Genomic DNA, 24,761 nt, shown 5'->3' with positions numbered 1-24,761 from the left:
ATGAATTTTTTTGCCTTGGGTAGTGTTTATATTGTGTTCATTTTATGAAATGGTTGTTATTTAATAGTTTCTACCTCTGTAATTCTTTTTCCCAATAAATAATCTTAGGATACAACTACTTTTTCGTAATTTGAGAGATTTGGGTAGCCTGTAGTGTGTTTTCAACTAAGAAATCTGATGCCTACTGCCATGAGGTTGTTAAGTCAGTTCTGTTTCCTATCCAACCCTCTGTGTCCAGCTTTGGTCCTTAATGATTCTGTTCCTTTATCATCTTTCCCTAATATCTGCCGTACATAGAGTTTAATTGTTCACTGAATTAAGTAGGCTTTTTGTGGGTGACTGAACTGGAGGGAATTTGAGATACAAATCCTTGCAAGATAGAACTTGGGGCAGAAACACAGGCCTTCAGGCTTTCAAGCATCTGCTGTATCAATAGAGAATGAAAAAATACCTGAAAATAGAAAACTTGCCCCTTCTAGCTCATTGCTAAGAGGTAAGTTGTCATTATTTATGGAAATTCTCGTTTTCTTTTTCAGCATTCATATAAAGCTTGTTGGCATCACTTTTTACTTTGATGACCAATATGATCTTGTTCCTTTATATTCCTCCATCTCCCTGTCCTGTTGGTTGTCTAGTAAGAAGCACAGCATAAAAACTAACTGTTCATGTTACACCTAGATTATAAGATGTTTGGGACAGACTGTATTTATTCTGTTTTGTATAGTGCCTACCTCAGTAAGGTCCTGACCCACTAAAGTTTTTTGATGCTGTGGCAAGACAGGTGATAGGGGAGAGGTGACCAGGATAACACAGTGAATCCTGTCTTTATTTCACTTTTGGGTAGGATTAGATTGCCTTGATCCTGTTTCCAAATCTGTGACTAGTTTGCTGTGACTACAATCAAGATACTTCTTTTCCTGCTGCTTTAGAATTCCTCTCTGTGACAACAGGAGATACGTCAAGCTTCATAAATTGTTAATAAATTATTCTATGCCCTCTGGATAGAGGGTGGAACACTGGGAAAAACTGTTTTTGTTATTCTATCTGAATCAATTCATGAAGTATTTTCCCCAGATTAAGTGTACATGTTTCCTGACCTCCTCCATCCCAGCCCCTTTTAATTTGGAAGCCTTTTATGAAACACAAAATACTATTCTCTGCTTCATTTTTCTTTGGTCTGTTTTTGTTTGTTCTCTAAGGTCCAGACATTTCAAGAAAGGATTGTCCTCTTTGTTCTGAACTACATTATTTTCGGAATGCTGGAAGGGAGTTCAGCTAATGATGCATTCTTTCTACCTCACTCTGCCACTGAGTGTGCCAAGATACTCTGGAGAAATGGCGAGGCTGTTGCCTTTTACTCGGTCAAGATGAAAGGTAAGGTCATTTTAGAGACACATTTCCATTGGTTCCTAATAGTTAGAAAGGTAATCCTTTTGTTTATCTTTCAGTATAAATAATCCTGGCTCTAATTTACATTTTTATATCAAACCTCTCTCAGAATGAATCTAGGGAACAAACCTTCCCAGAATTTGGAAGCCATCCATATTACTTTCATTTAACACAATGGTTGCAAACTCTATTCTCAGTTGCATTGAGTGATCTGAGGTACTGGCTTATCCCAATAAAATATATTTTAATGCAGCCAAGTAGAAGGTTGTACATCTAGGAACAAAGAATGCAGAGCCTACCCACAGAATGGAGGACTGCGTCCTGGAAAGAATGATACCTGAAAAAAGGAGTACAGTTCACAGTGGAAAACCAGTGTATCAGGAGTGGCTGGTGGCAAGAAGTGGCAATATCCTTGGATGTGTAAGAAGCAGTGGCTGGGTTGTGTAGAGGAAGGTGTGTGCACTTGATCAGTCCTGGAATGCTTTGTCCAGTTGTGGTACTCCCAGTTTAAAGGATGATTATTGATTTAATCATTAATTGATTAACTAGTATAGAAAAACAAAATGTATTTGATTCTGTAGGGATACTTCCACCAGTATAAGCTTTAGCAAAGGTCTTTTATTAAATAGTGAGTTTGTATTAATGCAGGTACACTGCTATTAACCAGTCTAGAGTGGAAAAGGCTTCGTTAGAATAACTCTAGGTATGCAGTTGAGTATGTACCCCCATGTAGGAGCTGGTTACCAGTCTGCGCTTAAGATTCATGGGTGTCATCTTGATACCAGCAGCTTAAATGTAGAGAAGTTGGTATCTTTGGAGGTAAATGTATTGTTCAAATCAGCAACCAGTAGCCATCTGTCCAAAAGGGGAGAATAAGAAACAGCTTGAGACCTGTACAGGTATGGATTGCTTAGGATTCCAGAGGACAGTGTGAAGGTGCCTTTTCTGATAGACTCTCAAAGGCCAGCAGCAATAAGAGGTGTTCTGCTCTTCTGCTGCCTTGGGATATGCAAAATTCTTATTCATGCCAAGGTGTAGCTTGTACACCACTGTGCTGGTACAGTGCTACTGTACTATAAATGATGAATCAAGTCTCAGTCTATAATAAAAGAATCTTGTAAATATCTGTGAATATGCTGGTGAACTGGTTTGTAATCAGCAAACACTTCCATTGCCATAGTACATTTTCCTTTAAGTCCATAAATATTTCTGAGCAAAGCTTTTGGAAAGAAACACTTGTATGGGCTGTAATGATTCATGCTTCAGTAAAATAAATTTGCACAGTAGTCTGTTATGGGTGGAGTATTAGCCAAGTTGAAACTGTTTCTGAGTAAGTTGAGAGTCACAGCTTGGTTTTAAACCAGGTCCACATAAAATACAAATTCTTCAAGTCCAGCTTTGTCAGCATCTGTCTCTTGTTGCCAGTGGTTTTTTTCTCTGGGCAGCTATATTTGTTAGTTTTTGGCCTGTGTCAAAAATTACTGCAGTCTTTTGCCAAAGTCTTTTCGGGAAGCTTGAAACTGATTGTTTTTGCCCCTTTTTGCTATTTGCTGTATGCATTTAGAAAATAGTTCCTCTTTCTGAAGTTCTGTGATTTCAATTTCATACCAGCCATGCTCTGGCTGATCCTATTCTCTCTACTTTCTAGAAGAGCCATGGATTTATTAGGCCCAAAACAGGCTAAGATAAATATCTTCTCTTAGAAGTTCTATTTCACATGGTTTGTTTTAGATAATTTTTTTTAACTTTTCTTTTTTTTTTATCATAATGCAAGTTCTTTTTCCTTTTACTGTCCTGGTCAGAACATTTAGTAGGGGCAGCTTAAGCACAGGACTTTACGTTGTGCTGGACCTCTCTTACAGCTTCTGGTCCTAGGAAGAAATTATTTTCCTCTGTGCCCACCATGTGATTCAGATTCCCTTTATTTCCATGCTCTGCAATTACCTGGCCATTCTTTATAGTTTTGTTTTCTTCATTAGGTAATTGAGACTCTGATGCTGATGTTGGATTCAACTGTATTTCTCATCTGTGAATTTTCCATTATCTACAGTACGACAAAAACCATGCTTCAGTGGAGCCAAATAAGCCAGAACAGATCTGTGGAGCATGGCTATTTCAAACATAAGTCATCTGGGTGAATCATGGAAACGGTGACCAAGGAGGAGAGAGTCTGTTCTATCTTTGCTACAGATTTAGTGTGCCGTTATGCAAACTAAATTTTCAATGGACTTCAGTAATTCTAATTAACTATCTTGGCAATGTTGTAAAGTCATTTCCATTTGCCAGTTCCTAGGTGGCCTGTACAAAGTGAACTTGGTAATTTTGGTCCAGTTCCACACATCCATCCATCTTATGAACATCCTTAACTGGATCTCTTTTGATAGTCTAGCTAAAGAGGGACAGATGGTCTTGAGCACCCGCCTTGCTCAGAGACGTAGTAACTGCAAGTCAAGGTTTTGAGACAATTTGGCAACTACTGACACTGGCCATCCTGCACCTGTTGTGTAGATAAACAGAAGACTCATTCTTCAAGGCTATCACTTTTCATGAGCATTAGACACCTTAATTAAAACAAAATTTATTCATGACTACACAGATCATCAACCTAGCCTCTCTGGTATGTGCCTATTCCTGTCCAATGACAGCCATGCAGCATTTACCACTGGGTATACTAAAGATTGATGAGACGTACTAAGCCACTAATGAGGCTGATAAGACACTTTGTCACGTGCCAAGATAAATGTCTCCAATTTTATCTATGTCAGCGGCTTCCATATTAGACAGCTGAGGAGTTAGACCTCACTGAATGTAGCTACTTAAAGGTACAACAAGAAATGACAGTTCCCTGTCCCTGTACCTTTTGTTGCAGACAGCAACCTGAATATGAAATATTTTGCAGAAAGCCTTCATATAGATACTTTGGTTTTGAGATATGTTTTATGTTCTTTTAAGTATTTCTTTCACATTTTTTTGTTAGCATGTTCTAAATCTGTGTGAAAACCTCAAAAAGAATGTTTTGTGTAGTGATATAGGATTAATGATCATGGTTACTGACACTATTTTTTGTGCAGTGAGACCTTGTAATTCCCTGAAAGTTTTTCTTTTTTATTTACTGAGGACTAGTAATTACTGAAAATGGACTTTTACCACCTTCACATAAATGTCAGGAGAATGTAGAAGATTCATAGTGCAAATAAATCAGTAAGGAAGTTGGAGGATGCTATGAGCCAGGAGTGTCTTAGTCCCTTTAAGAATAAAACAGAACAAACCTCATTTTTTAGATACAGCTTTTTTTTTTTCCCTACTGTTAATGTATTACTGTTACTATAACACACAGGAGCAGCCCAGTTGCAGACCAAGCTGTCTGCGGTACAAAAAGCAAAGGAGTCAGATTGTCAAAGCTTGTCCCTTCCCCAGTTCGCTGTGTCCCTTTTGTCACATCTTAGTAGTAAAAGTGTGGAGAAAGATGGTGTTCTCTGTGATGTGAGTCAAACCAGCCTTAACAAAATTGGGTCCTCTGAGAAGGCTGTAAAACATGCAGTTGAACCAGGAGTAAATGCATTGTTGGCTTCTCATTCATTCTTTAGAGATGCTCCATAAATCACAGTTTGGGAACACCTGACTGCAAAAACTCTAAGCTGATACAAAGTAGGCAGCAAAGCAACTGTGGCCCAGTCTCTGCTTTTTGCTACCCCAGAGCCTTAGACAATGGTCTTTGGAAGTGGCTACCCAAGCTAAAATCCATTTCATGCCCCTCTTCATATCAGCCTTCGCAAATTTCTTTTAATACTTTGGTGGTCCGGGTGGTGTTCTCTAGAAATAAATCCCTAAAAGATAATAGGATTTTATTTTTCACTGATTACATACATTTCTTAGAAAAAAAAATTAAATCAGAATTGAAGTTAACCTGACAGACAATAAGCTGAAATCTTGTTGGATAATTGCTTTTGTCTCCCTCTGTTTTCTAGCAATAATATTTTTAATGTGCATATCTGAGGCAGACTGAAGGTTCTGGCTGTAATAAAAATTAAATGACTACATACCAGTCAAGACATGAATTCATTTAATTTTATTGAAGCCAGAACCTTTGTTCCTCTTCTCACATACAAACTCACACAATGGGTTGACCTTGGGTTCTATTCAGCAGAAATATTCCCCACCCTTTACACAAGTACTCAGCCTGCTTAAGGCCTGTCCAAACATGCGAGTGCCAGCCAAGCCAACTTGTTCAGCAGGGAAATAGTCAGTATGCACAACCTTGTTTTGTTTGGGTCTGTTGGATGTGGGGGCTGGATTGTTTTTTTTTCTGGTTTGTGGCTCTTTGGGAATGCTAATGGCTGTCTGCTTTCCTGCCCTTGTAATATCTGTTTACCATTTTGCTGGCTCATAAGTTGGTCATTTGGCACTCGTGACCTAACCAAACAGATCAAAGGCTTTCAAAGGGCAGACTGTATGAATACTTCCATCTCCATTGCCAATGCCCTTATTTTCCCTGTCTCCTCCCTCACCTCAAAACTTAGTCTCTTTGTGTGTTTCAACAATGAAACAAACCTCTGAACCAAATGTGTGAGAGCCTAGTGGTCACCTCTGGGCCACCATTAGCTTATGGTAACCTCTTTGCTATTGGATGGGAACTAGAGACAAAGTGGCCTTTGTTCCAAAGGTTGGTTTGTTTGTTTATTTTATTTCAAATGGCTGTGGGCTATGACTTCTAATATGTTTCCCAAGGACAAGGTGAAGAATGGCTTCATGGTTTCTTTATTTACAGTGCCTTAAAAGTTACAAGTTTTTGTTGTCTTCTCAACACAAAATTAGGAGCACAGACATAAATCACTCGGCTCCTGGGATTGCTGCACTGCAGTCTCATCAGGATTTATAGGACACAGACTATATGAGGTAGTAATAAACTTATAAGGACCCTTGCAACATGCAGGAATTCTTAAAGCTATTGATTTCATAAGGAAAAGTTTGTCCCTTTCTTAGAACGTATGGTGCAACACTGCTGGAATCCAACATCTCTGTTGGGCTGGCAGCTAACAATGGGACTGGGGATATACTCAATTTTTTGGCTCATGAAAAAAGGGTAACTACCCATCATGTGTTACAAATATTGAAAGGTTATAAACACCACCACAAACCATCCTTTTCCAACAATGTGCTTGAACACGTGTTTGAAGTTAAGCATGCACTTTGATTAAGCAGGGGTGGACCAAGCCTGGATATTAATTGATTGGTTATGTAGTTACATACTCTTGTTGTATGGCTGAGTATGTGTGATGTGGATTCTTGCTAAATGAAGAGCTACAGCCTTGACAAATCAGGGTCTAGAATTAAATATAGTCATGTATGCTTTGCTGAATTGTCATCCTAGAAAAGAAAGTAATCAAAGTCAGGCCTGGCAACTATCAGCAAAAGGTACTAGACACCAACTCAATGAACCAAAGTAGACCTCAGTTTAAGATAGATATGGGGTTGTGATAAAGAAAAAAATGGTTCTATTAAGTAAAAGTCTTATACTGGAATTTAGGAACAGCCGTTCAATAGGAGATCTGTGAAACTGTGAAATAGGTCTTAAGTGAAGCAATGAAAGTTTCATGTGTCAAGACACTGAAAACTAGACTGAGTGGTACACTAGTAAGTGGTAAGAAAGAAAACCGAGAAGGTCTTGATGAGATTTAAGCAACAAAGTAAGAAAATTTTATCTTTTTCTGTTATAAAGGCCTGGATATCCATTTCTATTTAAATTGCCATGTACCGGGATAGAAGCAGCATAAAATCTTTACAGATATTTTCTAAAAATGAAAATAAATCAGGGAGATGTTTCTATGCTGACCTTATCCCATATGTAGGTAGTTGGTGAACTGATGTTGGTAATTCATTTCAGGGTTGAATGCTTATGCGAAGTAGTTTGAGGTTCTGTCTTTATGGTATTGTGCACTGAATGGAAGTTGTACAGTGAATTGCTAATGTATCTCCTGCAATAGGACCCTAAGTTGTTTAGGGTGACATTAAAATTTTGGACCCTGAATGCCTGTTCTTAATCAACTTTCTCGTGACTCCAGTTTGAGTTTACCATACATGATTGCAAAATAAAACCCTTGGTTCTAATTTTTTTTGACAGTTTTCACTGAGGACTGAGTTTTAATAGTTTGGAGGCTTATACTTGAGTCTGTATTTTGTCCACATGTAAAGCATTATGTCATGTCCCCATGATTTCAAGTGACTGACTTAATGTGTTTATTAGCAAGGACTGTCCTTGAGTGAAAACCCTAGTTTAACACTGATAGTAGTAGTTCAAGCGATGGACTAGAAGCAGGTACATGTGTGATAAATTACCACTCAGTAGAAATTGAGTGACTTACAAAGGAGCACTTACAGTACTTTCTTAAAATGCTCCACTCAGTTGTTTATGGCTTTATACCCAAGTGCCTTAATTAGTGTCTATACTCATCTTCCTACAGAGGTGTGACTTTCGTGTGCTGCAGTGTAAGGTTGAACCTAAGCTGCTGCCGTGAGTTTAGCTATTGCTTGGGTTCTACTCGGTGCTTTCTCAGACATGGTTCTTCCTCTTTGGGAAGTCGTTTGCCTACCAGTTACGTGCTGGCTTGTTGGGGCTGCCCGGCTTCTGCTCTGTTTTCTGAAGGAGGCAAGTGACGGACTTCCTTTCCTCTGGCCCAGAGTCACTGTGAGCATGAGCAGTTAGGGATCTGTTTCCAGTTTCAGGTGGAGCAACCCCAACACTTCTTGTGCGGTTCTCTTACCAACAAAGGTTTGAAGATGACTGCTGACTATGTGTTGACAGATAACTGAAAGAAATATTCTTTTGTACAGTTGTCTGTGGAATTTACTGAACTAGAAGATCAAAGACTGAATATGGAGTAAAAGGGTTGTATAACTTTCTGACCAGTAAAAGTCAGAAAGGAGGTGTAAATGATGGGGCCAGTCAAGTTTCATACTTAGGAGTATTATCACACCATTTGGGAACGCACAACAGCAATGTATGCAGAGGCCAAGAGAGCCTCTCTTCTCTCCCTGCAGACATTATGAAATTGTTAGCTTCAACAGTATTGGGAGTTTTCTCTGGAAGCCTTCTTCACTGTCCAGCTGCATCAGGCAATATGGACCTTCTGAGTATTTAGATCATGCTGCATTGTGTGGTTCAGTGTATTTCATGAAAAGAATTTGTGGGGTGATTTACCAGAATAGCCAAAAGCTAAAGGAATATACTGAGATTACATTCAGAATATTGATGCCTCTTTGGGTATAGCCCAGTTATATCTTTTCAGTGAACTTTCCTACATACGTTGCCTGTGTACCTAGATGGTCTGATTATGAAGAACTGGAGTCTGGAAAATACTGTGGTGAGACCTGTAAACCACATGTTAAGCAGGTCCTCTCAGTTTGATGGCACAAATCTTCCTCCGGGAAAGTGTTTTACTGTCTATGCAAATGCACTTCAGTTGGGGTCATCCTCATAGCCCGTGGAAAGGTATCAGGGCAGTATTTGTGGCTAGAATCACACAGCAGTTAGTTAGTGCAGCAATACTGGTTTTGTTTTCAAATTAATGTATTTTTTTACTGTCTGCTTTCAGGGAGCCTATGTGATGGTACAACCAGTCAATGTTACTTGCTGCCGGTTTTGGATACTATATTCGTCCGGAGAAAGTACAGAAGAGATGGCCTAGGGATGAAAATGCTGCATGATTTCTGTCAGTCTTTCATGGCTGAGGATGCCTTGGGGATCAGCTGCCCTATTTCTGCTGCCATGTATCAAGGTAAATCGTTTGATGTGGAAATGTTAGGTAAGGGTTATGTATAATGTATAAATTTCAATATGGTCTTGGCAGGTTTTTCTTAACTATATAAGAGTTCAGTGCACTTGTCTGAACTGAACTGTTGTTAGCGTGCAAATGGTTACTTTTCTTGAGACATCTGGAATTTCCTGTAGCAAGGTAGGCCAATATTTGTGTAAGACAATGAGAAGCATAGAACTCATACTGCCTGTTTGACATTTTGCATTCTTATCTCACTCTCTCTTAGAAATAGAACTGTGTCATTGTCCTAGACAGTGACTTACCCATTTTATTTCACACCACAGGGAAAAGAATCGTGCATAGTGTAGGCTTGACAACATCTTACATAATGCTCTTGTAGATACTGCATTTGTAAGAAATTAGATTTAATAAGCCATATACCTAGGCTCTGCTCATTCATCCAGTCACATCACTTCGTGTTTCATATTGACTGTCTTTGAACATTTGTCACTTTTAGAAGATCACTAAGTAGTTATACGTCTTCTCTGTGTTCAGGTTGAAGTTCTGGTATCGCTAGTAAAATTTGCAGAAAATATCTGTTCTCACATTATTTATAAAACTGTTTTCTTTAGAAAAGCATTTTTTCCTAAAGTTGCTCTCTGTATGGTATACAGTCTTTCCCGTCATTTTTTGGGAGATGTTTCTATTCACTTATGACTTTACAGCCATTTCATAATAAGTGTCAACAAAATTTTGACTGTATCTGTTCTTTCTCTTGGTCAATATGTGCCGTTGAATGTATGCAAATATACCCCAATATATACAAATGTACCCCAGGAGTTTCTGAGGTACCACTACTTCTAAATTCAGGAAGGAATAGTATTGACAACATTCTTTCTCTGCTCCCAATAATATCCATTTTTCCTATGGCAAGCATCAATGGTTTAGACATTATGGATCAGAAAACTGCATTGTTTATGTGTTAACGCTAGCGATATATTGCAAGACTATGCTTTCATCTCAATTAAGTTTAGAGGTAATAGTGAATAAATTTGACTTGTATCATGTTCTAATTAGGTTTTCTGGGTCCTACTTTTATAAAAATACTAATGCTGTAAATTTAAATTTTGAGTATATTGAAGTCACTGCCTGTTTTTAATTTTATTGGAACCACAATCTCATCCTTTGACAAAAGAATGCAACCCTTTACTCTAAATCTCTGTACTAAATGTTCACAGTTTTCACTAGGATGTTATTTAATGTGCTATAGAGGCCTAAAAGCAAGTAAAAAGCCATTTAGCAGATATCTCTATTTTGGTATATGTGTTATTTTCAGTAGCATTTATTGAAATGATTAATTTAGTTTGGATATCCTTCAATAAAATTAATGACATCAATCTGCTCATTACTGTAAGGCAAATGTTTACATACCAGAATTCGGGTTTTTGTTTTGACATCCCATTGTTAAACTCAACTGAATGTTGAAGATAAATTACCCATTCTGTAGTATGATGAGCTACAATGGACAGAGGAGAGCATGAAAATAATTTTGTTGTTTACAGATTGCTGTCTTAGTACAGCTGATGGAACTGATAGAATGGTGGTTAAGGAAAGTTTAAAAATCCCCTTTAAATTTGTGGAACCGTTTGTCCTACAACATATGCCTCCTCTTTGCTCTGCAGACATCCTAAGGAAACCTCTAAATAAGACAGATTTCATTTTGATAACATATGCAAACCTAAATTTGATTGTTTATCCAAATTATATTAATGTTCAGTATGTATTGACAGTGATGGGAATCTGTGGAATATGGTTTCTAAAGGCGACCATACATCTAACACAGGTACCCCTGTTACTCCTCTGTTAGTTCTTCCTATTTCCTGTTTTCCACACCCAAAGAAGTAAATGAACTCCAGCAACGGAGTGTAGGGTAGCAATAGTAAAATGGAGGGTGGTATTGGCCTAAGAACAAACTGATAGAAAGGTTTTGTTTATAAATAGAAATTAAGAGTAGCATTCTTAATGGTTAAAGCTGGAAGATACTGAAACACCTTTCATTTCAGAGTAGTGAGGGTGAAAAAACTGCTGTTAGTGTAAAACCTGCTAAGTGTCTGGAGATAGTTCTGTGATGCAGTGCCAGAAGAAGGTGGCTCAGTAAGTCATTTCAAGTCCTGTGTTTCTGTGCTCACAAGGAAGTAATCTAGACTGAAGCAGATGGACAGGATTCACTTGTGACTGTTCAGGTCATTCTACACAGACTTTTCCTAAAACCCCCAGCTAAAAGAAAAAAAAGGAAGATGAGAAGAGACAAGAAAATATTTCCAAAGGAACTAATGAAAGTAGGTCTGAGAGAATGTTGGGGATAGAATACACTCCCTCTTCCACTGCACTTTTCACTCATTCATGCTTTTACCCCTTGGTTTCTCCTACTCAGTTTGTCAGAAATTCTTGCAGACTAATCCCGAGGAGCAGAAGCGACTGTGGGAGGTGGAAGCACCAGGAGATTGGAGCCAGCGAGTGAATATCTGGTTAAAAATTCAGATGGAGTCATCCCCTTCAGGAAGTGAGTTAAAATAAACAGTGTGAACTTGGCCATGTTAGTTATATAAAGATAAGAAATAAAATCAAGGGTTAGGTTGTGATAACAGATAGGTGGTTTCTCTGTTGTTTGTCAGAAACTACTGAGTGTGCAGTCCAGTTCACTGGTCTTTTCCCAGTAAACAGGACAATTCTTAGAAATTTTGAGGTAATGAAATTGAACTGCAGAGCATCTGAGAGATACTGAACAAAGCACGGTCTTGGCATAAAGTGGCTGTAACTCCCATTGCAGTGCACTTACAGCAGGGTAGAAGTTAGCCCCAAAAATTCTTGTTGCGCAACGCGATGTCTGAGTTATAGAGAGGGGTTTTCTCTTTGAAATTATTACAAAGAAGAAATTTGAATGGCCAATGGGCAATGTGTTTAATTACCTTCAAATTGCTGCCAATACCATTCTTGGATGAAAACAAACATTTTCACTATGGCTTTTGGAAGATTCAGAGTACCCCTCCTACAGGGTAAATCCTTCTTGCTGGGAGCATTTTCTGCCTACTTCACAAAAGATAGCAACAGAGTAGGAAACCTTTTGACAGTTCATACAGGAATCTTGTTGATGTAATCTGTTCAGCTGGCTTGAGTGTCCAGACAGGTCCCTCTGCTGCAGGCACACAAGCTGTGATAAGCATTAAGTTCCAAAAGGACACACACATTGTCTCTTCCTGGAAGTGCAGCAGGGAGTGCTGCAGAGCAAATTGCTCCCATGCCATCCCACATCTATCCTGCTTTCTATTGGCTTGGGGACCTTCAGTTGAGACATTGCATTTCATCTTGTCTGGAGCACCCCACGGGAGAGTTAAGTCAGAATTTAGCCCTAGGCTGGGTTTCTCTCTGAAGCCATTATATTTATGTTCCTCACGCTTTAAACCAACAAAAACTGGTGTTGCTCTTTCCTTTAATCCATCTTGCTAAGTTCAGTTTATTAATGGCAATTGAAGGGAACTGTGACCAGATCAGCAAACAGAAAGTGTATGCTGGAGGAGAGTATACTTTCTTTTTTCTTCTTTTTGCCATCTTCTACAAAAACAAACAAAGGAAGAGAAACAACCCAAAACATGGGTAAATTTAATTCCACGAGAGTTGCTGTCAGTAAAAAATACACATGAGGCCTGGGAACTGCCTTGGCCAGTTCTGCACGTAAATGAGATATCTCGTATCTAGAAGAAGAGGAAGGAGGGAAAGTATAAACCAGAAATGGGGGTGTGTGTGTTTATATATATTTATATGGATTGTGAATTGCAATGTGATCTTTATAGTGGAAGTAAGCAGAAGCAAGTGAATTTGGCACTAAAATGTATAATAAAAATCTGCTTTTTAAATTATATTCTCCACTCTGGTGCACAGCTCACCGGGCATCACTTTCTTTTACACCGAATATGCTGAACAGGCTTTATTTCATCCATCGTCAGTGGAAAATCAACCCACTATAAAAACAGTATTTAAACCAGTGTGTAATACATTTATTATGTCTGTTTTACATATGAAACCTACTTGTGTGCTTCTTGTGCTTGTATTATCCCAGTACTGTGCATATTATGCACCCAGGGAAATACCAAGGGAGAGTGCAGGACAGATAATGCCTGCTAAAACTAGGGGAGAGTTTCCCTGGTTTTGCTTTGTCCTAAAGGCAGCATTACTCCTGCATAGCTCTGTCTGATAGCTGGTGAGGAAATAGCAAGAGAATTTTCCACGGGTTCATGCTATCTGTTAAGAGTAGATAAAGCAGAAACATTTTCTGAGTGCAAGAATCCTTTATCATCTGACCTAGTGTGCTGCTTACCATACACATAAATAGAAGCTTGTGTTTCCAGAGTTGTTGTATAGGGACACAGAGAGGAAAATGATGTGGCATAGAATGGAAACCACTGGAGTTGTACACTTATGTGTTCCATACACACACAATCATTTGGATTTTCTGCAAATTTGCAGATGATACCAAGCTAAGTGGTGTGGTTGACACACCTGAGGGATGAGATGCCATCCAGGGGGACGTGGACAAGCTCAAAAAGTGGGCCCATGTGAACCTCATGAGGTCCAATAAGGCCAAGTGCAAGGTTCTGCACCTGGGTTGGGGCAATCCCTGGTATCAATACAGGCTGGGGGGTGAAGGGATTCAGAGCCACCCTGCTGAGAAGGACTTGGGGGTACTGGTGGATGAAAAGCTGGACATGACCCAGCAATGTGCACTCACAGCCCAGAAAGCCAACCATATCCTGGGCTGCATCAAAAGAAGTGTGGCCAGCAGGATGAGGGAGGTGATTCTGCCCCTCTACTCTGCTCTGGTGAGGCCCCACGTGCAGTACTGCATTCAGCTCTGGAGCCCTTGGCACAGGAAAGACCTAGACCTGTTGGATTGGGTCCAGAGGAGGGCCACAAAAATGATCAGAGAACACCTCTGCTATGAAGAAAGGTTGAAAGAGTTGGGGTTGTTCAACCTGGAGGAGAGAAGGCTTTGGGGACACCTCATTGCAGCTTTTCAGTGCTTAAAGGGGGCCTATAAGAAAGATGGGGACAAACTTTTTAGCAGGGCCTGTTGTGATAGGATAAGGAGTAATGGTTTTAAACTAAAAGAGGGTAGATTTAGACTGGATATAAGGAAGGAATTTTTTACAATGAGGGTGGTGAAACACTGGAACAGGTTGTCCGGAGAGGTGGTAGATGCACCATCCCTGCAAACATTCGAGGTCAGGTTGGACGGGGCTTGGAGAAACCTGATCTAGCTGAAGATGTCCCTGGTCATTGCAGGGGGGTTGGACTAGATGACCTTTAAAGGTCCCTTCCAACCCAAACTATTCTATGATTCTATGATTCTATCTTTAGGGCGTCACTTGGGAACACAGTGCTTCATTCCTACTTGCTCTGTTATGTAGAAAGCAAAACACAATGTAATTCAATATTGTCAGCTCCAATCTGGATCTATGGCAACAACTATGAAAATAGACAAGTCTTATTCTCCTCTGATTTCTTAGATCCCCATCGACATTTGCAATGCTATATTTTGGAACAAAATTATTGAGAAGAAAAATTGAAAATTATGCTCGTATTACATTCCCCCCCCCCCCCCCCCCCAGCACTCAGGATTGAATACTATTAATGTTGTTGTAAGAATTCTGCAATCACAGATATTCTGAAAAAGGTTTCTATAACCCTGAGGCCAGAATTTTGAATTTTGCAAGGTTATGTTGTGGCATCTAGTGGCAGTACGGGTAAACTGCAGCACTGCGTTTACTGCAACTGATACTTCAGTTTGGATGTGCACAGATACGTAGACATATATATTTCTGTCTGCATGTATACATATATCTATAAAAATAAAGCTCTCTAGCATGTTGTCACACATAGCTGCAATCATTCATTCTGAATTAATTCCTATTGTTTCAAAAATGGAGAGATTTATTTACAACAAATTGTCTCAGTAACAGGAACACAGGGACATTTCTCTTCTGGGGCTGACTGGAGGAACAGAAATCATTTAGTATGATTTGGTCCTAGTTGCTAAATCTACCAGGCAGTGAAATGAGCTGTTTTTGAAGTAGTTTAGTAATATACATAAAGCATGTAAATGTGAAGATAATGCAAAAAATAAGCAGACTGAGCAAGAGTTAAAATCAATTTCAAATGATTGCTTATAATCCTTTATCTGAATTGATCAGAGTATCTGCATTTTCTGAAAGGGAGGAAGGGATATAGGTTTTCTGGGTGTAAGAGATGAATGGATTATCTATTTAGCAGAGCTTTCAAGCTAAGAAAGACCCAGAGACATTTTGTTTCTAGTACAGTTGTTGACCTTGGTCTTTTGTGGTAGTGTCGTCGGGCTCCCTGGTTTGGTTAATTGACAAAGCAAGGCAAGAGGGTTGAAGGTAACATTCAGGTGGCTTTTTCTGGTGTGTTTTTTAAATGAAAATTGCCATGGAAGTCTGCTAACATTTTTTCCTTTTTAATCTCTTTCTGGGGCAAAACTATTCACCCCATTCCTCCAGAGGCTGAAGTGGGCTCTCACATAGAAAATGCTCAAACCGGTAAACCCAGACAATCAGATGTGGACCAGATGAATGAGGTACAGTGACTAATTTGCTATTTTATGACTTTCTTTTTCATTGGTGGCCTTTTCCGCTTTAAGTGAAGTAGTGAGGTTTAAATATGAGAGACCATCACAGACAACTATGGGTGTTTTTTTACTCCTGACCCATAGGTTTATGTGGGTAATCATAGCTGTATAATATATATATGTACACATATAATTGATTCATATAGCTAATTTAGAAAGCTCTTGTAGTTTGAGAGGCTAAAGACTACAGGATAGTTTTCGCTAAATGTTTTAGTTTGATCCTTACTGAGATAAGGGAAGTGTAACTAAGCTGGCATACAGGAAATGTCAAGGTTGGCATATGCAATGGCTTTCTGAACTGAACTGTGATTTTTCCTGTGCCTATACATGGGCTTGAGTGTGACACCTTTAGAATGAGTAAGCCAAGCTCTTTACTGTCCTAATTATTTTATCCCACTACTGAGCTGCAGATCTGACTGTGCTTAGCTTTTTGCAGGATGAAGGCCTAAAACAAGCTGAGAGGTTTGAACGAAGCCTGAATCTATTTAGGGGTACATGTATTTGAGAAAACAAATCAGAGTAATGAAGCTTTTTCAAGTAATAAAGAAAAAGGAGAGACGAGTGGAAGCAAAACAAAGAGCTGTAGGGGTTGTTTCCCCAGCACATTTTGGTTGCTGCACAATTAAATCAGTTTGTTTTCTTCAGACGTGGGTCTCCTGGGGGAGCTATGACAGCACTGGCCCCTGTGGTCCACGCTCTTGCGTTATGTGCTGTGGTCATGGCTTCATAGCCCACCCAGCCAGATCAAGGCTCTGTGTACTCCCAGTTTTCTTTGTGCTGACACTTCTGGGAACTCAGGCAGAGCAGCAGGAATGAAGCTGTTCTATACAAACAATGCAGCTAAGTTTCTTGCCTTGCACGTTTATGGTGGTCTTGGTTGACAGAGGCATTTTGTATTAGGATCAAGTCACTGTTGATGTTGTTTGTGTATAATTTGGTGTTCCCTCTGTCTTGGTTCTAATTTCAGAGCATTGAATATATTCCTGGTGTTGGGAAAGTGGCAGGAGGTGACACAGAAAAAAAAGATGACACAGCACCAGCAGGGACTCTAAACTCACAGGGTCCTGAACAAGAGGACTTAGAACAAGGTGCAAGCAATACTCAGCAATGCAAAGGATTCAGAAAAAGAGCGGGCCCTGGGGGCTTAGTTGGAGACAAGGCAACCAAACAATTTAGAATTATACCATGATTGCATTTTCAAAAATCAGCAAAATCTCAGTATGGTCTTAAAAATTGTAATTGACTGTTCATAATTTGTAACGCTGGAGAGATTTCTTCAGGTAAGATACAATTTTTTTTGCAAGACACATGTTCTCCATCTTGTGTTTTGTTTTAAATAAAGCTTTTGTTTGCTAATTGTCCTTTTCGTTTTCTTCTCACCAAGTAATTAAGTAGTAGTTGAGCCTAGTTATTTCCCTGCTCTGAAAAGATTTTATTGAATTGCATGAGGTGACCAAAAGGGAATAATTGGAGGGCTTGTAGATACTGATGTAAGAAGATATTTCTATGGAAACCACATCCTGAATTATGGACGAGAGATACCACAACACACATTGGTATCAGAATGACAGCTGTAACCTTCCTTTCAAAGCAAACAATTGATCTTGAATTGCTTTCATTTGAGCTTTTCTAGCAGAAAAATCTGCCTTAAACCCTGTGGTGGACAGGATGGCATACAAACTCCATTAATGCAGAAGAAGTTTGGTACAGGGAAGAAGAGTGAGCCAGCTAAAGGCCTTAAACTGCCTTTAAATTCAGGCACTGTGATCATGCTATGTGTGAGTTCAGGGTGTTGAACTTTGTGTACATTACATATTGCATGTTTTGTTTCCTGTAGGCTTTTTCCTAATGTTTTGCATTTGATTAACTTGGAATTATGTTATGGCTTTTGGTAAAGAAATTTTGTTCTTTCACTACAAGCTGGTTATGTATTAGAATTTTTTTTTTTTAGTGGGGAATTTCTAAAGCTTGAATGTTGTATTAATGATTACAGGTGAAACTCTTAAGGATCAGGTCTTTAGTCCAGTGGCAGAAGGCTTTGCAAAGAGGTAGGCTCGGTGGTGAACAGCAGTAGGGTCTTGATGAACCTGAATAGATCCAGCAGCCTGTAATTTTTATGTGGGTGCCTTGGAACAAGGAGAGTTAGCTGTTTCTTTCCAAAAACTAATCCAGCATTTCCAGGGAGACAGTTCTATAGGCAGGCACTGTAGGTACACTGTAGGGATGTGTATTTTTCCCCCTGTACAGCATAATTTCTCACACATAGTCCTGTTACCCTGTGTCGTGGTTTAACCCCAGCCAGCAACTAAGCACCACGCAGCCGCTCACTCACTTCCCCCCCACCCAGTGGGATGGGAGAGAAAATCAGGAAAAAGAAGCAAAACCCACGGGTTGAGATAAGAACAGTTTAATAGAACAGAAAAGAAGAAACAAATAATGATAATGATAACACTAATAAAATGACAACAGCAATAATGAAAGGATTGGAATGTACAAATGATGCTCAGTGCAATTGCTCACCACCCGCCGACTGGCACCCAGCTAGTCCCCGAGCGGCGATTCCCCGCCCCCACTTCCCAGTTCCTATACTAGATGGGACGTCATATGGTATGGAATACTCTGTTGGTCAGTTTGGGTCAGGTGCCCTGGCTGTGTCCTGTGCCAACTTCTTGTGCCCCTCCAGCTTTCTCACTGGCTGGGCATGAGAAGCTGAAAAATCCTTGACTTTAGACTAAACACTACTTAGCAGCAACTGAAAACATCAGTGTTACCAACATTCTTCTCATACTGAACTCAAAACATAGCACCATACCAGCTACTAGGAAGACAGTTAACTCTATCCCAGCTGAAACTAGGACACCCTGTTTTTATTTAAGGTCATGATTTAACATAGCATTTATTCACATATCCAAGTAACTCCTCCCCGGTTGAGCTGCTCAGTAAACTATATGCCTGAGACATATCAAAATCAGACCTTTCTAGGCATCTCTTTAAAAAAAAAAAAATTAAAAAAAAAAAATCTATAATTAGAACTTACAAGTTTTTGCCAAGAGGATTAAAACACTGAATTGCGGGCCAGCCTTAATCATGTTGCTATGGTTCTCTTGTCTCAAAGAGAATGCATTTAGGACTAACTTTATAATCAGTTGATCTTCAGGTTGTTGATTCGTCAAGTCGCAGAGGGCATGCTATAAAGGCTGCTAGAAACCGTGCGTCCTCCTGTGCAGCAGCCTATATTCTTACTTAATCTATGGTTAAATACATACCTTTTTTTAAAAAATCCAATATTTGTGAAGAGTTGCAATACCCGTTGCTCCTAATTATGACAGAAAATTATTATATCTCTCTTCATGAAAGCTGATGCTGGAGTTGCAGTAGCCTAGCAAACTAGCCTCATGTCTAATTTGCATATAACAACCTATATTATAATTGTCAGCATAAGGTAAACTGGAGTTGTTCCAGCAAGTGGGGACTATTAAGAAGTTTAATCTGATTTAAGTCTTTCAACAAAATTTTATTTAAGAAGGCCTGAGGAAACTCTACATGAATTTGTATTAGAATAAAGAACATGCATAAGGTACTGTGTGTGGAATGAGCAGACACCTAATTTGATTAAATTCATTCTATATCTGGGGACACTTTGAGTCAGAGGAAAAAACAACAATTTTTCAGTATCCCTGAACTGAATTTTTATTTCACTCTCTATTATCCAGTGAGCCACTGGCTGCATTAACAGCCACTTTACTGGCTGTTCTCACAGAAAAGTTGCTTCTTTCCTCTGTGTAAGAATTGTCTTCCTTGATTATGTTCAGCTTTTCATTTTCTGTGTAACGCTTTTTCATCAAAAAAGCTCATGATGGCAACTGGGCATATTATAGAAGTAAGCAAAGGTGCATTTGATGAGGTGTTGTTGGCAGATGGCTTGGTACTTTCTAAAGAAAGTGATCACGTCATCCTTCTAATACAAACGTGTAACAATTAGGGATGTTCTACATTCAGTTCATCTGCCCTGCCTGGCAAATGAAACACAGCAAGCAGAAACAGTAGAATAAGAGGATACAGACATTTGCCCATGATCTATATCCAGTAAAGGACCAGAGCCAGGAGTTCTGAGTTCCTACTTAACAGTACTAAACTCCTGGGCTACAGGTTGCAGGAGGACGCAGGCTTGCTCCATATTATTTCAGAAATGCTGACTTACAGAACAATTAGTCTGAATATTGATTTTGTTTGGTGTTGGGTTTTTTTGTTTGTTTGGGGTTTTTTTTTGTTATATTAGTGCTTTAAGGTATCTGATTAATTTAGAAGCTGGGACCTACAACTCATTCTTGGCAGTCTGAAGCACTTCTTAGTGTGATCACAAGAATCCAAAGAGGGTCTGAAGCAGAAACAGATCCAATATCTTCACTGTCTTAATAGAACATAATAGAAAAAAAAAAAAAGACCCAAGAGCACAAACATCTTTTTCTCACAGTGGAAGTTCTTTTATTTGAAAGAAATCTGCATTTACTCAAGGGTGGGATGGTTTCAGAGTGCTGGAAAAGTTGGCAAAGGCTTGAAAGAGCATTCCAATTTTTGGAGTTAAGTTTTCAAACCCTTGGATTTAATCTCTTTCTAAATCTGCACTCTGGTGGTTGTGGCTTGACACAATGGTATTTCTGCTTAGGAGACAAGGAGGCAAGTGTGTGTGCGTGAGAGAGATGGCAGACCTGCTGAAAGGAAATTTGTACCTATTGTTCTTATAAGCATAGACACTTAAGTCTGGCCTACAAGTAAGATGTTAGATATCAACATTAGTGTTAGCAGTGATCTGGGTGGGTGTGTGCCAACTAGATAAAGTGTTTGAATCGCTCTCAAGACAAGTAAACATATGGATTTTAAGGCTAGAAATTTCATTACATTAATTTGTCATGATGTTTCCCATAATGTAAGCCAGACAATTTCATGCATGGTTGGTGTATCAAAAATCATTGGTTTTGGTTGAAACAACCCATTTTTTAGAAAGATTGTTTTGATTTGACAGTTTTGACTTTCAGATGTTGGGCAGTGGGAAATCTGCCACATTCATTGGCAAGTTGTTCTAAAGTTCTGTGTTTACAAGTGCACCCTTTTTTTTTAGTCTGAATTCATTTTGTTTTAGTCTCCTATGATGGGTTTTGCTTTTCTGTTTAATGCTGAGCTATGGCTCTGGTACTATCAAGGTTCTTTCAATGTGGGGATGGATACCTTGTGGTCCGTCATGACATCAGTGAACAGCACTGTTTTTTGGATCTGTCTCTGTGAGGCAGATTTTCCTGACCTTGATTCATTCTTCTTGTCCTTTCAGAGAGATTTTCAATTTTTCAAATTCCTCTTAGAAGCCTGAACATCATCAGAGACCCAGTTCCAGTTACAATCACACTGACCGTTACGGGTTAGCATTTCCCGGCTGCTATGACCTGTGGTTGTAAATAATCACGGGATTCTTTTGTGCTTTCGGATGTCTTAATGGTGAACATGCTCTGTAAAACTTAATGGCACAAAGGAATTAAGAGGTATCTCTTAATGTGTTGACTTTAATGGCCACAATGGCTGCAGCGTACTACTGAAAATGTAGCCGATCCAGCGTCATCTTTATTGTTACCACGAGATGGCACCATTACATAGCTTAACATTGTCGTCGTTTCTTGGGTGCTTGAGACGGTGCCCAAGATTTAAATACATCACTGGTTGTCTTGACTTCTTCAGAGAAGGGTTACCAGTTCAGAGAAAGGAGGACGAGGGTATGGTAAAGCTTGTCTTGTGTTTGCCATTCAGTCACATTTTATCTGTGGAGTTTGTCTCGAGTGGGCCCTGGGTTGATTTTTTTCAAATATTTGTGAAGCCAAGATGAAGTCATAGAGTAGCACAAAATGTAAACTGCACCCAAATTGTTCCCCTTTGTACTCTTGTCTCATCAGAAAGCCTGGGTGGGACTTTTCCATGTTGTATTTCATGGTTTCCCAGCACAAAATGATTCTACCTCAGTTGTTTGACAGATAAGTTAAGCATCTAATTTTCCATTTCTGTCCCTGCTCTGTCTACCACATACTTTGCATCACAGTACTACTTTGACTTTCTTTGACTTTTTTTTTTTGTGTAATAACAGCTGCTATGTAATATGCTGTTAATATTCTCAGCATTAGAAAAGCAAGGATTGTCTATATTTGCCCTAAAGGCCAAGTTTCTTCCTTTGCTACTGTGTTCTATATGTGACTGTTCCGAGGGAGAAAACAGCAGAGTAAGCAAGCAGACAATTTAATCTAATTTTTATTTTTAAATTTTTTGAAATGTGTGATGTTTAGTTTAATTGATAAAATAATACTTCAGTGCAAAGATAAAGTTGTACATTAAAGACAGCTCTCCATCCTAATCAACGATTGTAATGCAAACATTTGAAAGCAAGTCATTCTCTGTTCTTTCACTTGCTTTTTGAAAGCCCAATGCTAACTCTATTTTTGGGGTGATTTCCCAGTCCTCCAGGCCTGCAATATCTCACTCCATGATTAGCGTGGCATGATACATCTGTCTGCTAAATGGTAGGAGCTCTGAGCAACTCTTAGGGTTTATCACATCAGTAACTTGGGCCAATATCCTTCCCTCCCATCTCTGATGACATTAATGTATTATGGGATCTGTTTGGACACTCATGGACTGCTCTTGAAGGACCTGCTAGAATTCACCTTATAGAAACTTCTGATGCCTTCTTTCTGCTATGATTTTTGTGAAAAATTTTTAGAGGTTTAGAAATACAAATTAAACACTTCTAAATAACCTCTTTTCACTTGTATTACTTGATTAGGAGAAGTGAGCCATCCAAAAGACTGCTTTGTAAGTAGGTGCCAAAGTAGGAAAAAACAGCTAAATTGTCTGAACTCATTAGTCTGAAAAACAGACTTAACTTGGCACCTTTGCATTGACTGTGTCCAAACGAAGGCTCAGTGACATCCTTAGAGCTGAATGCCTAGCTGATGTAATTAGGATTGATTCTGAGTGACCCATGGTCCTAAAGAAAGCCTTGGCAGGTCAGTAAAACACAGCAGTTGATTTGGAGTAATTTAGGGGTGTTCAAATCCACATTTTAGTGTCTTTCCCTATGGAAGAAGAAGGGAGGGAACAGTCTAAACTTCAGCACCTAGCTGGATCCTTCTTAACATTTGCATATCAAGGATGTTGCAGAAAAAGACAAAATTAACATGTCCAAATAGACTTTCTGTTTTGTCAAATTTATTGCTCAACTGCATGAACAAAGAACGCATCTGCTATAGTTAGTTGCTTGGTATTGACTTAGGGCTTTCTTTATGTATTTCTTGTTACAGATGAGCATGCAATAAAAATTAAGTACACAGGAGACAAAATTAGAAGTTTGTAATTAGCCTGCTTTTCAATTTGTTTCCTCTTACAATCCTACTTGATGGTGAAGTCCCAGTTTGATCTTCTCTATTTGTCTTAGACTTTATCCTTGCTTTATTGAATTTTTCTATCTTGAAGGTTGTTGGGGTTTTTTTTTGGTAGTGGTGTTTTGAAGAAATCTTTTTGGTTTTAATTTAAACTGAAGGCTCCATTTTTGGAAGATCAATAAACTCCATCTGGAAGAATTCTTTTCTCCCAGCCACCTGACACTTAGATTAAGTTGAACTTTTTTTTTTTTTTAATTCTCAGGGAGGAGATCAGAGGTTGCATTCACCATGATGAGTACATTTGGGTATGTCGGTATTCATTCACCAACATCTGATTTGTAAATTAATAGCTCAGCCTCTCTGGACTGTGGTATGTTAAAGGCCAGTGACCATGAGAGGAGAAACCCTTCAGAGCTATGTGTGCCCTCTGGTCAACAGGAGTAGCCTTGGCTTAAGGGCATTAATTTCATGCTGCTTTTAAAAGATACAGCTGTGCAGCATACCTTCAGTCCTCCTACCTGGAACCAGTAGTCCTGTCCCAGCTTTCTGCAAGCAGTGGGGAGGGAGAAGAGAAAAACCCTTCCTAAAAAGATTAGTTCAGCTGACTAATTTTCTAAGTTTCTCCTTGCTTGGCATGTCCCCTCTCCTCCAAGCCTTTGATAAGTATCTTAACTAAGATGCATTTTAGGTAAATGCTGTCTTCAAGCCTCATGATATAAAAGAGCTTTCTGATTCCCCCATCCTCTCCAGATCTTGGGGCTGGTTCAATCTTTTTTAAAGCTATTTCTCTTGTGCTGCATGCAGAGCCCATCTGCTGTAATACAGGCTGAAATGCTGCTTTTATCCTTGTTTGCGTAGAAGGTTGGTGGGTAAATCAATTGGAGTGAAAGGCATATTGTCCCTCTTTGCTCTATGTCACAAGCACAAATATCTTCCTTTTAAAGTGTCTCTTGGTAGAAGCCAAAGCCTTTGGCACAAGCCACCTCTGCTAGTTTGACCTCTTTTGTGCATCTGGAATGGAGGAGCAGCTCTGAGAAGCACAGAACAAAACCAGCAAAATAGCAAGAGAAAAGGTCAAGAAGGGGTCTTGCTCCCTGTAGACATCAGAAGTTTCTGCAAGATGATATTTAGCATGTCCTGCCTGAACAGTTAAGGCATCAAAGACACTAGCACTGCGATAGGTAGTATCCTTGCGAGTTGTCAAATAGTTTGCAAAGCACATTGCTCTGCCATGCTGGGGATGGGAGGGAGGGACCTTATGTCTTTCTACTCATTGAGACTGAGAGCTTCAGAGAGCCTTTGGCTTCCAACAGATGGATATACCATGCTGTGCTCTGTCCTTGCCTGGCTTTTGACTTACAGGCCTAAGCTGACAGAGTGGTGCTGTGGTCCTACAGAGGAATGGGAAAGCAGGTTTCTGCCAAAGACAGAGCTGACATCAGTTATAAGCAATGGAAGTGCTTGCAGTGACTTACTCTCAGACCAGCTAGTCTCTTT

General features: G+C 39.4%; 1 protein-coding gene across 3 annotated transcripts in view; it reads left to right on the top strand.

Annotated features, from left to right (window-relative positions):
- LOC115341185 (protein FAM169B) overlaps positions 1-17,202 on the top strand; it is a 41,890-nt gene extending 24,688 nt beyond the window's left edge. For 2 of the 3 annotated variants that reach the window (XM_030013688.2, XM_030013692.1), the window contains exons 5-9: positions 1,200-1,374; positions 8,982-9,164; positions 11,578-11,706; positions 15,698-15,795; positions 16,814-17,202. In XM_030013688.2, the coding sequence (XP_029869548.1) occupies positions 1,200-1,374; positions 8,982-9,164; positions 11,578-11,706; positions 15,698-15,795; positions 16,814-17,035 (807 nt within the window). In that variant the 3' untranslated portion in view covers positions 17,036-17,202. The remainder of the gene's footprint in view (positions 1-1,199; positions 1,375-8,981; positions 9,165-11,577; positions 11,707-15,697; positions 15,796-16,813) is intronic. The other variant, XM_030013690.2, reaches the window with a different exon arrangement.
- Positions 17,203-24,761: the final 7,559 nt, after the last annotated feature.

Source organism: Aquila chrysaetos, chromosome 5 (genome assembly GCF_900496995.4).
Source record: "Aquila chrysaetos chrysaetos chromosome 5, bAquChr1.4, whole genome shotgun sequence".
NCBI lineage: Eukaryota > Metazoa > Chordata > Aves > Accipitriformes > Accipitridae > Aquila > Aquila chrysaetos.
The sequence above is the reverse complement of the archived record's forward strand: the minus strand, read 5'-3'. Positions and strand labels throughout refer to the sequence as shown.